This window comes from Coloeus monedula, assembly GCF_965178545.1.
Source record: "Coloeus monedula genome assembly, chromosome: 6".
Classification (NCBI taxonomy): Eukaryota; Metazoa; Chordata; class Aves; order Passeriformes; family Corvidae; genus Coloeus; species Coloeus monedula.
The window spans coordinates 44,439,253-44,453,229 of record NC_138786.1 but is presented as its reverse complement, the minus strand read 5'-3'; the positions used below and the strand labels follow the sequence as shown (position 1 = coordinate 44,453,229).

Genomic DNA, 13,977 nt, shown 5'->3' with positions numbered 1-13,977 from the left:
TAGTTTCTGTCCTGGGTTGCAGTGTATTCTATTACCATCCCCATCAGCCGTTGCAATCAGGTGGGGCAGTGTTTCCTTGCCTCCTCCCCCCAGACTATCTTTCTGTTAATGGCCCATCATTGTCCTGCCACATGACTCAGAGATAACTCCCTCTGGACTATCATCTGTTAATGAGCCCAATCAACACCTGGCCTCATGACTCATTACCCCATTGTGAGATGCTCCACCCAGAGGGAGGAACCAAGCATTCCAGCGTGGATATAAGCTGAGGCTGAACACCAGAGAGGGAACCTTTCCACTGGATTTCCAGAGGGTAAGAGCTACACAGCCACCACTGGACCTTCTGAGGAAGAGCAGACCCTCTTTTCTACAGGATCACTGCTTCAGAGGACTGCAGCCACCACTCTAGCAGACTGCTACCACCACCCTGCCTAACAGACTCAGGTTGTATCTTGACTCTGTCAGTTTGAACCAGTGTTTTCTTTTAGTTTTTCTTTCTTTCTTTTTCTTTAAACTTCCCCATTAAATTGTTATTCTGATTTGGTGCCTCCCACTAGTTTGTTTTCAAACTAGTACAGTTTCTCTCACTTGTACATCTACTTCCATGTTTTATTTTCCCTCTGCAGCCAAACTATCCATGTTATTTCATCTGCATGCACCTGTTTTAAGCCTTTGCAGCACTGACATCAGAAAACTGGCTCAGGCTCCCAACAGTCTGTTCCCTACCTCCAGACTGCAGATTTTAACAAGAATTTTTTGCACAGCACTCATCCCAGTGCTCTGAAATTCACTGCAGGTATCCAGCATTCCTCCACAAATCTCTTCAGTCTTCCTCTCCAGTTGCTTCTCTCTTCTCTCTGCAGCACTGTATCCCACGGCCTGGCGTCACAAGCTGTCCAAGAGAAGTGCAGCCCTGGCCCAGAGGATGGTGGGGCTGCCCTGGCCCTTGGCTCCATCTCACTGCAGAGCTGGAGAGTGGTCCCCCACCTGCTCTCCAAATGACATCACATATATGAGGACAAGCCACTTGAACCATAACCTTTGGCTGTGTTCCCAAATGCTCAGAGGGCTTTTAATGTGGTTGTATAAGAGAAGAATGCTTTATGAGTGAGGAGAAGAGAGTAGGGAGAGAGCAGGGGAGGGTGAGCCAAGACACAGAGAAAGGAGGAAAAGAAAGAGTGAATTTTTCTGAGGTTCCATTCACAGGAATGTTTCCCTGAGAAACACAGACCTAATTACAACAGGTTTTTATTTCGTGTAATGTAACCAAGCTTCAGCTCTACTAGTAAGGCAACTACACAGAGACACTGATTGTTTATCAGACCCTTTCACAATTACATTTACAAAAAATAAATACTTATGTAATTGTATGAGACAGTTCTGATTTCTTAAACAGACATACTTTAAAAATGTAAATGCAAAAAGAGGAAACAAGAAACCATTGTGAGACAAATTTAACACAATTGGGGAGAAAAAAAAACCTAGCAAAAGCTTGTTCCTTATTTACATCTTCATAGGGTGGAAATTTTGCCATTAATTACCAGCAAAATGAGATGTGGCTCATTAAAATACAGCAGGTGATCAGTATCCTTAGTTTGCAGAAGTTGCTCAGTACTTGAAAGGCATGGATGCATAAAAATATGACCTATGCTTAAAGAGCTGAGGTCTGGAAGGAACAGAAAGTCAGAACAGAGGCACATGAACCAAATAAGGACTGAGAAAATGGGTTGGTGGTGATCAAAGCTGAAGTGCACTAACAAGCTTGGCAGACAGATCATGATGAACACAGGATGCTTATTCACATAACACTTGGCTCATGCCAAACTATTAGTTCCTCCCTTCCACAAACACTAAATTTTCTCCTAAGAAGTTATGTCTAAAAAGAAATGTTTTGAAAATGAAACTGTGTGTATAAGTTTCAGTTAGGGTAAAAAGATTATTTACATAAAGCTGTACTTTTTGAAAGTTCAAGGAAAAACAAGCTGTAAAAATAAAACCCCATGAAATGACTTTTCAAAACTGTTAGAGTAATCTCAACCTCCTTTAAAATACTTTGTGATAATCTTAACCTAGTATTATTTTAGCAATAATACTTTAAAAATACTGTGTAAATGGAGAACATAAAATAAATGCATAGCACAAGACACAAATTTATCCCTGTTTAATCCTGTTGTTTGGAAAGTAAATCAAATTTAACAGTGATAAGTCTTAACAAATCAGGAGTTATGGAAACAATTCATAAAAATTATCAGATCTATAAATTGCTTTCTTTCACAGCTTATATGCAACTAACTTGCCAGATGCCTGGATATTCCCTGATTAAATCATACATGTGCCTAACTTCCAAACAGATTTTATAAACCTGGTAAGCACTTTTGAGTGGTAGAGGTTGCCCTTCTTTGTGGACTATCTCCAAAGGCCTGGGGTTTTCCTGTAACTTTTGTGAGCAGAGTTCTGATGTCTTGTCCTGGGTAGTATTTTTGGCTCTTGTGCAGAAAAAAAAAGAAGTATATCTTGTATGTCTGTGTACAGTTTCTCTTTTGGTAGTGCCTTGTGAGAAATATAAGGGGTCCCACACTACCATACCGTTGTATAGTGGAGCAGGAAACATTCCCCCAGTGCCCTCCCCACAGCCCGTGCCAGAGGTGACATGAGGGTGGGTGCCTGTGAACTCCGCTGACTCCTGCACAGACCTCCAGCTTCCCGGTCATGGACAACACATCCAGGCCTGAGGGCTGGAGTGGGTGTGACAATGCGGTGATATTGGAGCTTTCTGGAGCATTTTATCTTTAATTTCTAATAAAGTGAACCACCAAAGAAGTATCACATGAGGAATTTGTAGTGCATAGTGGCAGATGCTTTATTCGTTGCTTATAAAATGTGCTGCCAGTAAATGTTTCATTAAATGTTCATTTGTGTTAAACAAGAAATTCTAAAGACACAACTATGAAAGAGGAAGAGAGAACATGGACACAACGGGCTTGGAAAAAAACATCTACAGAATAGGGAATAGCATTATAACCAAAGGTAAGTACTGATATCACACCAAAGTCTTGCTATGAAACTCTTTGGAATACTATTGGAGCATGTTGTTGGCCTGAAGTAGATCTCAGGATATTGCACTCTGCTTCTAGATATGCTAGTCAGGTTCAGGTTCTCTTAGAGGAGTCACTGACACTTTCCAGCATTAGTTTCTCTCTTTATCTTCATTAACAATAATTATATTTTTCTCCTGTAACTTTGTTAGTCTTTCTGTTTCACACTGTGTAAAGTAAAAGAAAAAAAATAGAAAATACAGCAGTATTAAGTGATCATCTAATTCAATCTCTTTCTCTGAGTGAAGATTAAATAGATCTATGGACTTTGAGATCATACAGCCTTAAATGCCTGCAGTGGTAGAGACAATGTCTCCAGGAAAACAATTCTAGTGTTTATTTATACCAGCCATATGAATACATTTCCTAGAGTCTGACACGAATCTCCTCTAATCTACTTTAATGTTATTATTCCTTTTTCTTTGTCAAAGATTAGTGTGAAAATGGGTGGTAGCTTGCACCTCTTGCAACAACCTTAAAAAATCGATCTGCCTCTGGCATGTTTTCTTTCTGGACACAAAAGACCTTCCTCTCTGACAATGTTTTCTGGATCCATGGTGACCAACAGTGCTCTCCCAAGGCACCTCTGCAAACAAAAAATCTCTGAAATATGCCAAACTGTAATTTGGCTGAGCTTTACAACTGTGGCACACTTTCCAATCCCTCCTTTGGATCAGTAATGGAAACATGGAAGAGTACCAGATACAGGATGGATCCTATGGAGCTCTCTATTCAATACATTACATTCTCATTTTGACAGGGTCCTGATGAATGACAAGAATTCTCTGGATGCAGGTATCCTACCAGTTCTGTAACTGCCCTTAGCGTGTCACTAGTGGTGAGGATTGGTCAAAGCATGAGAAAAAAAAGGTGTAAAAACACTTCCCAGAAGCCTTTTTCCATATTATTGTTGTTCCATTTAATAACCATATAAACACTTTTCATTCTACTAGTGCACTTTCAGAATGATTACTTATTCTTCATGTTTCCAGCTAGTGCCATTTTGCTCTGTGCTTTGGTCCTTCTGATTTTATTTCTGATCCTTGTATTACTGTTTTATGCTTCACTGCAGTAAATTGACAGAAATAATTCTTAGTTGCCATTTTATTTCAACTTTACATCAAGCTCATGATGTAAGTCCCACTAGTTTCTCACTGCATTTACCTGCATTTCTATAGGCGGATACAGAAGAGCAAGGGAACCAAAAAGATGTATGGAAAACCAGCACAATAAAATAAGCTCAAAAAAGAGACTGACTCACTCTACATTATGGAGAAAGGAAATGAGAAAAGGAATATTTAGCTACAAAGGAGACAGGAATGAAAACTCACACATCATCATGTATGTTATTTCCACACATCCCAAATAGATCTCATCACTGCGTTCATTAATTTAATTACAGTACTTACATGTGAGTGACTTTGCTTAAACTGTTGAAGGAATGGGCCTCCAGACTGTGAAGTGTTTCATCTATAGAGATGTAACTAAACACCAGCAAACAGAAAAATAAACAGGTCTCAGACACTGGGAAGCCATGCCCATCATGCCACTTCATTTTTTATGTCATTATTTTTCTCACCCAGCTATGATGACACTGCCAGACACATGAACAGGGTCTGAAGGATACACTTCTAAAATCCTTTTAAGGGTCTTGATCTTGACTGATGCTTTAGATTCACACTATACTGCAGAACACAGTCAAACCAAAACAACAGAGCAGTGCTAATAAGCAGCAAAAGTGGATACCAGTATTTCACAGTTCAGCATCATATTTCTTCCCTTTTCCCCACTTAAGATCACCTTGGAGTTCTCTAAGGTGAATCTAAGCCTCAGGTAAATTGGCATATTTCTCTATACTAAAGAATTAAAAAAAGGAAGGAAAGAAACAAAGATGACCTTTGGGGCATCGCTGTAAAAACTGTTGCAATTTCTCTGGAAAGAGACAAGTCATCAGGGCAACCACTACTTTGATACTGCTGAGTAAAACGTGCTATAACATGAATTTAGAGAGAAACTCTAGCCATGCAATGAGTGTCATAAAGGAGTAAGGTGGCTCAGAAAGAAAACTGGACAAGAAATATTTATTTGTACACAGTTCAGACTGAGTATCATTTGCACTGCTGGTGATCCATGGAATGTGATGAGAAAACAGCTCTACAGTCTCTCCACTATCATTAGAATTATAATACTGCAACTATTATCAAAGACTTTGAAGTGTGAATAAAGTTGTAATACAACTAACTAGAGCTGATTATCAGTGTAACTGATCTATTGCTCTTTAAATTACCTGATTCTGTCTTTCAAAATACCTCTTAGCTTTAAAATGTATTAATACTGGAATAGGATTTAAGTGATCTATCACTGTATTTTATTTACTTTTCTAATAGTATTTTATATCATATTTCTAATTGGTATATATTTCTTTAAAAAATAATTCCTTATAAATTTCTATAATTATCGGTAAAATATTTAGGTACTACATTTTGATACTCTTGATCAAAATTGATTAATGCAGTTTTTAATATTTTGCATGGTTACACAAACCCTGAGCAACATGATAACTATTTTAAGTGCACAAAATTAAATTGAGTAGATGAGTCATAGACATCAATTTTAGATGTCAAAATTAAAAAAAAAAAAAAAAATTGTGTCACGTGGCTTTCCTCCTTGTTAATCAGCAGACCTACAAAGACCTAGAGTCATATATAATTTTAAAAATATCTGTTATTTTACATTAATTGCAATTGGGTTGTGTTCCTTAAACAAAAGAGAGATTTGTAACATTCCATTTTTCCCAATGATAGTATAAGGAGTAGTAACAGTAAAGAATAAATTAAAATATGATCATTTAACCCAGGAAGGCTTTCTAATACAATCAGTTATAAATCAGATTACTAATTTTTGTGTAAATTTTAGAAAATAAAAATCTTTATTTCTTCAATGTCTGTTAAAAAAATATTTTAAATGCTTTAAAAAATTGGACTGAAAACTTTGTGACCAGCGCATGCCTTAAAAACCAGAAGATGACTAATAGCACTGACTGGGGGGGAATTGATGTCCTTTCCAGACTGGAGCTAAAAGCACATTACCCAAATTAATTTTAACTCATCGAGCATGAAATCTGTTTTGTATTGGTCACTTTGGAGATGTATTCAACTGTCTTTGAAAAGAAAGACAAGTAACAAGTAGAGATTGCATGACTATCAGATTCTCTTTCTAGAGTAATACTGCTTTTCCAAAGGTGTTTGCCTCTTCCAAAATGAAGGAAGATAACAAAAGAGGAATGCAATAAAGAAAATATGTCCAGTCTGTGCCTCTGTAATTGAGTGTTGCAGAGTTAGATATTTATGTGAAATGCTTTAATTTTGTTTTCCTGTAAGTAATAATGTCTGTTTCCCAGGAAATTAGTTTCAGTCTTTAAAGAAAATGAATTATTCCACTTTAAAAGACCCTACGTTTTAATGCACCAAAAGATACATTGTATTAATAACATATTATTAAAATTTTTTCTTTATGTAGCAAATTGATATATAAAAATCAGTTTGACAGAAAATGAAATTAAAAACAGATAATGAGCTAAGATTGTATCCTCCTGTAAAAGATAGGAAGTAGGAGAGTACTTTCTGTGTGCTCCATGATCAAAATGAGTCACCTTACATCAGGCAAGCAGGTGCTTTTCTCCCATGTATGAGAAGAGCCAGAGAAGATGATTCCTCCTCCCCTCTCTCACCCCTGCAGCCATTATGTACTTTCCCACCACGCTTCATGTCACATTTTTACTATATGTTGTCTGGCTGGGACCCATTTGAGGTATAGTTTTATGTCTTAAAATTGTGGTACACAGTGGGAAGGAAATGGCTTACTTTCTTCATGTGTTGACCTTTGCTCTTCTACTTTACAAGCATATTGTCCTGGGTTGCAGTGTATTCTGTTACCATCCCCATCAGCCGTTGAAATCAGGTGGGGCAGTGTTTCCTTGCCTCCTCCCCCCAGACTATCTTGCTGTTAATGGCCCATCATTGTCCTGCCGCATGACTCATAGATAACTCCCTCTGGACTATCATCTGTTAATGAGCCCAATCAACACCTGGCCTCATGACTCATTACCCCATTGTGAGATGCTCCACCCAGAGGGAGGAACCAAGCATCCCAGCGTGGATATAAGCTGAGGCTGAACACCAGAGAGGGGACCTTTCCACTGGATTTCCAGAGGACAGGAGCTACACAGCCACCATTGGACCTTCTGAGGAAGAGCAGACCCTCTTTTCTACAGGATCACCGCTTCAGAGGACTGCAGCCATAATTCTAGCAGACTGCTACCACCACCCTGCCTAACAGGGACTCAGGTTGTATCTTGACTCTGTCAGTTTGAACCAGTGTTTTCTTTTAGTTGTTTTTTCTTTCCTTTTCTTTAAACTTCCCCATTAAATTGTTATTCTGACTTGGTGCCTCCCACTGGTTTGTTTTCAAACTAGTACACATATGTATTTGTGTAAATTAATTAAACCACACCACCACTGATGACAGGAAAATGAGTAGTTTTATTTGCTTTAGTGTCATCTAGATAAACACCCAAACCTCCACACAAACACACTCAAAATCTTGTCTGAGGTGGGAATGTCAAACAGAAATTTGTACTAATAGTGCATAAACATTTACTTCCAAGTGCTCAGAGTGCCTCAAGAATCTTTGGGCTCTGCCTAATGAACAGATAACACAACACATTAAATGTAAGAAATAAAAACCATAGCAATCATAACTGGAAGGAGTCGCATCAGAAAAAGGAAAGCATGTTTAAACTGCCATTTTGAAGGCAAGCTACAATTCAGCACCTCCTCTCCCTACTGGCTCTGTTTAATTTGCAGGATTTCAGAATGCCTTCAACACTCATCATGAATGCAGAGATACGCAGTGAACACCAAATGCACAATTTCAGAGGAAGTCTGTTTGCAGATAACACTTTAATCACCGCTGCCCACTCAGAAAGCCTGAGAGCACAGGATCAGATCAACACTTGGCAGCAGCCACAAAGCCCTCTCCCAGCCCTTATTTTCTTCCTTCTCCTTCTCTTTGCTTTTTTTCCAACCTCAGCATCCCCTGTATTGCTGCCCACCAGCTGGCCCTGTTGTCCTCTGCTGCTGTTGGAGACCAGCTTGGTAACACATGGGGCACTTCAGGAGAGGACAACCAGGAGCAGGTAAGGCAATGGAAACTGAGCTGAGGCTGTGCTGTATCAGCTGGCAGTGGGGAGCACGGGAGGTGCAGAAACATGCTAGGTGAGGGGAGCTGAGTGGTGGCACTGGCTATGGGACAGCAGTGTGCACAGGGTGGGAAAGGCACTGTGTTGCACAGGAAAGTGGTGCACAGGAATCGTGCTTTACATGGGGCTGCTGGCAGAGGGCACTCTGGGATGCTCCTTTGTGTAGAGAAGCTGTGGAGAAAACACTTCAAGGAGCTACAGACCAGGTGTTTGTGAGGTACTCATGAATGTGACCCCAAAACATCATGCTAAGCCCAGGAAAAAAGTTTCTTATCCTTGACCTTAAAAATACTGAATGTTCAATACGTCCCTAAGTCGGCAGAAAACAGCAGGTGAAGTCATTTTACCAAGATTTAGTGTATTTGCATGATTAACAGTGGAAACCAGAAATTTGTTTTGCATTTGAATATCCTATAAAACTCTTTTATTCAGTGACGCCTTTCTGACAGCAATTAGCTTTGCAATTAAGCATGTAATTAAAATGCTTTTTCTTTCATTCATGTAGAAAAGCAGCACAGGGGAAAAAATTCTCTACTTCTGGCTATCAAGAATACATAGACATGCATTAATTTAAGAGAAATTGTAGCTCTAAAATTTTTGTTTAAATAAGGTTCATAAAGAGGACAACTAAATTTTCTACTCAGTACAGATAAAAAATCTGTGTTTATTTGTGCAAATCATATAGTAGAAACCATATAGCAAAATGAACTGCTGTATTTGGAACAGTAAACACAGTATATATTCCCCTGTTGACACTTCAGAACATTTTCTAGATGAAATTGCAAAACCAGGAATGATCTGGAAATTTTCATTGCACAGTTTCATTGCACGGAAATTATAGGCTGGGAGAGGCAAATGAGACGTGGTACATTAAAGGCCAAGACATACACATAAGAGTTGCAGTTAAAATACAGGTACTGATTCCTTAACCTGAAGTTTATATCAAGAAGGTGGGAGTTCGTGTTTTGTGGTAGTAGTAATGCTATAAGAAATATCCAGATGGGCATTGACAGTATTCAAATTTAAACTGCCAGTTGGAGTTTTTGGAGCCAAAGAAGAGCTGACACCCTTTTATATTGAATCAATCTCTGTTCTAAACTAAGTTTATCCTTTCTATATACGATACCATCCATCATGTGAGGGATATTTCTCCCTCTCCAAAAAACCCCCAAACAATATACCATCTATCTGATTAAACTGATGGTAAATGAGGCTGCAGATATTCAAGAACAATTACTTATAATGATTATAAAAAGTCTTTACTTCAATATATCTGGATGAACCTATAAAATATAATAGGCAGACTATGTTCCCCCAAAGTCCTTTTTCATGAATTCCTAGATGGTAATACTCAGCTAGTGAGTCAAAGTTCATATAGAATTGAGACTTGCAAGGAACATCAAGGGCAAGAAGAAGAATTCCTATTGCTACATTAGTAATAAAAAGCTGAACAAGAAAAATTGGGCCTGTTGCTGAATGTGGTGGCTTATTTAGTTAACAGTGTCCACAGATAAAGCTGAGCACCAGATTGATAAAGCCCTAAGCATTCTGATTGGATTGTATGAGCAGATCATGGACTAGAGGCCTCCTGAAGTCCCTTCTAAATTACACGGCTCTGATTCTAGGGAGTGAATTGTGAGGTGGCAGAGAAATTCACTGCATCAGTCATGCACAAGATCACAGATTATGGGCCAGCGACAAAGAACAGACAAATGTGGGACAAATTTTTGTCAAGACTGCTGACATCAACAAGCAGTACAGTGCAAGGGCAGCTGTTGAGGAATCCATTCAGTGCAGGTAGCTTGGTTTGCAGCTGCAGTGGGAGCTGCAGGTTGAGCTCTGGGTGGGAGGAGCCTGAAGCAAGGGGCCATGAACTGCTGACCTGTTGCATAACAAAGGACCCAGGGACCTGTGGCCCAGCCAGGTGAGGGAAACACTCAGAGACACAGCAAGAGCCAATGACCACAGATGTTGGGGCACTTAAATTGTGAGGGTGTAAAAGCCCAGAGATTCCTTTGTTCAGGGTCCCTGCTTGGAGGCACCAAGCTCGGGCTATTTTGTTATTTAGTTATTGAATCAAGATTAAACTATTGAAAGATCTGGACATCTGAGACTCTGCTATGGGAAATGGTCGGTCCAGCCGGTAATGGTGTGAACATGACTGTCAGAGTGGCTCGTGGATGGTCGGACAGGCAAGTTTCCTTAACATAGCTACCTTCAACAGGACAAATGTTGTGAGGCAAATAGACAGAGGATGCTGGTTCTGCTTTCATGGACTGTATCCATGCATATGTTTGCACACAAAGGAAGTGACACAATGGAAGTCTCTCTCACATCACGCAAATATTAATGTTTTGGTGAAAGTCCATCTCTGGTCTAGAAATGCCCCTGGTCTCCAATGAGGTGTGCTACAAATCATGCTGGCAGCTGGAAACAAATTTTTAGCCAGGACCAGCAATTGAATATGTTAATTTTTTATGAGTGAAACGATTTCCTGTAACTTGCTAACTAAAACAAAGTTTTATAGCTTTAGTTATCACATCGACTTCAATAAAGGAGGAGTGGTCTTGTTCACAAATGCTTAGAATGCCTTCCTATAGCTGGTTCAGGTTATAAACAATAGGATTATTACCTGTGGTTCTAAACTGAAAGTGGTGAGGATGCAAAGGTACAAGAATATTTTCATTTCCTAAGTTTTTATACAGAAAGACAGAATTTTGGAGAAGGAGAGTGATTTCTAATAAAAATTTAAAAGAATAATATCAGAAACAGAAGAGAACTTACATCCTAGAGATGTTGAGGAGATTGGAAAAAGCATCTCTTGGAATTGTTCTTAGATGAGTCTCCATAAACCTCCTAGAGAAATAAAAGTTTGGCAGTTAATTTCCTTTGGTAAGTACAATTTAACATTAAAAAGTCCTACACAGCTTCAGCTCTACTCCAATATTTTTTGTTCTTATCTTGCCTTTTCCCAGTGTTGCCATCTTTGCCTCATTTCTATTCCTGTTCCATTATGTGGCTTGCTTTGCTTGCTGTGCTTCATCAATCTAAATTACAGCTTTCTGCATCATCCCTCAGCAGTCAGTGGTGATGATGGGCCTTTCAAGGTCCACAGCATGACCAGCAAAACATATTTGCTCATTGAAGTAAATGAAGTATTAAGAGAATAAGCATTCTCTTCATCATTTCAGGCTCCACAAAGATATCCTATCCCTCATTCTGAGCAAGAAATTCAGGTATATCAGCCAAAATTGAATTAGAGCAATTACATACTATCTCCACAGAATTCTCTATTTTCTTTGTAATTAATAGTACATTCTTCTTCCAGACCTCTGATGGGGGGTGGCATGTACCTTACCCATCTGCAGCAGATTTCAGAAAACCCCACAATATTTAAGGGAGATACTTATCAACAGCCAAGCTCTTAACAGATGAATCTCTAGCAGACTCACTCCTCTAAACACGAAAGGAGGAAATGCTTTGGAAAATCAGCCTACAATGTCTGTTAAACTTGCAGTTACAACTTGTTGTTGTTAATCCTTGGTTTTCCAATAGAGTTTGGGAACGCACTTACAGAATTTCTAGTCAATGAATAATTTGAAGAATAATCAAGAACAAATGATAAACCTTTCCCCTAGTTGTTGTTTAACAACAGTTAAAGAGAAAAGAAATAAACAAATTAGTATAATTTCCTGATTCTGTTTAGTTTCTGATTACCATAATTGTATTTGATTTACATAGACAAATATATTATCATCTTGAGATTTATCAAGGTTCTGGAACTTACATACAAGAAATAAAACTGTAGAAATAGAGTTTAATAATAACAATATCTGTAGAAATTCTTAAAAGTTTTATCTTTAATTAAAAGTATAAATTAAGAGAATGTACATTCCTATAATCCCAAGGGAAGAATCTACGTCCCAAGTGTACCTTCTCCACTCCATATACTTGTTGCAAGTATGAGTAAAGACTTCCACTTTTCCAACAGTGGGTTGATGTTTCTCCTGACCTCAATACACCTGGCTCCAGCCAAGCCCCTGACTGGTGGAATGTCACTTGGTCCAGAGGTTATCGCTTATTCCCCTGTACCCATAGCATTGTGACACCCATACCAGTGCTCTCTCATCCTTTTCCCTCCTCCACTTCACACACTACTTCCTTCCATTAGCATAATCCTAGACAAAATATTTGTAGAAAACCTCCGTATAGTCTAGCACAGCCTGCTGATTTTGTGGTTCTGTGTCAACATCTGTCTGTATTTCCAGGCCTTTGAGGAAGCTGACAATAATTACTGTGGAAGTTCTGGTTTCAGCCAGGTTTTAAGAGGTCTTAAAGTAAAATAGTGAGAATGAGGGACCTTGACGGGCTGGAGAAGTGGGCCAACTGGAACCTTACAGAGTTCACCAAGCAGAAAGTGCAAAATCCTGCACATGGGGAGGACTAACTCCAGGGTTCAACACTGTTGGGAGGAAACAGATGGAAAGCAGCTTTGCAGAAAAAAACCTGGGGTCCTGGTGGACACCAAGTTGAACGTCAGTCAGCAATGTGCCCCTGCTGCAAATAAGTCTAATGGTAACCCAGGTGCATTAGGAGGAGAAAGCAGTCTTAAGGCTTCCACCTTAGATTGTTAGAGCTCAAAAGCCAAGAAAAATATAGTTTAAGTCACTTTGGACTATCCAAGCTCACTTTTAATCCCTCTTATATACCTCTGGTCCCCTGTTCACCTAAAAAATGCTGATCCACACATTGTTACATTCAATCCCCAATCATTACATTACTTAACTTGCCATTTACAAATAATTCCATTTTCTAGAAACTGAAGAATTTAAACATCATCCTAGGTCTCTTCTTGACCTCCTGCTCTTATGTCAGACAATCATCCCACTCCATGAATAAGTTGAGTCTGACTCATCATTCACGAGCTACGTTAAATGAGCTCCCATTAATCTTGAAATCTTACATTAATCTTGAAATTTACACATCCTGTCAGATAAGCCTGGAAATTCTGGATAAATAAGGAAGCAAAAAGCACCTAGTAGGCCATGCCAGTGTCGAGAGGACATTATCTTTTAACAGGATCTGGAGGCAAATATGTGAAAAATCCATGTGAAACCAGTGTTTTCCTCACACATAAATTGTTTCACATTTTCTATATTCAGAAATATATAAATATATGTCTAACCTTACAGACATTATTTTAACATCCACAGCAGTATCAGTGATATTACTTTAGTACGATATATTAGGAAAGCAAATATATATTTTATGTAGTTGTATCTTCATTTTTAAAAATTTTTAAATGCACATCTACAAAACACAATAAGTAAATACAGACCACCCAAAGAATTTCAGATTGAAATTACATGGTTTATAATTTGAATCATGTCAACAAAAGCTATATGTATTTTAATGAACTATTCTCCACCAATACAGGGGGGGAAATTTACCATATGTCAATATGAAAGAGTTTGTCAATTTGAAACAAAGTAAAAAATTTTACATCCTAATTTCTTTTTTCTGAGAAAATTATAACAAGTAATGACCTTCCAGCTTTTATATAGGAGAAATAAACAAGACAGCAAAGTAATGGCTAGGTAAAGAGCTGTTGACACATTTGTT

The 13,977-nt window shown here is 38.6% G+C and overlaps 1 protein-coding gene across 1 annotated transcript in view; it reads right to left on the bottom strand.

Annotated features, from left to right (window-relative positions):
• The window catches only part of TSHR (thyroid stimulating hormone receptor), a gene marked incomplete at both ends in the record, with an annotated part of 59,269 nt that overhangs the window by 30,346 nt on the left and 14,946 nt on the right, over window positions 1-13,977 (bottom strand). The window contains 2 exons of the mRNA XM_082283195.1: window positions 4,505-4,579; window positions 11,140-11,211. Of these exons, the coding sequence (XP_082139321.1) occupies window positions 4,505-4,579; window positions 11,140-11,211 (147 nt within the window). The remainder of the gene's footprint in view (window positions 1-4,504; window positions 4,580-11,139; window positions 11,212-13,977) is intronic.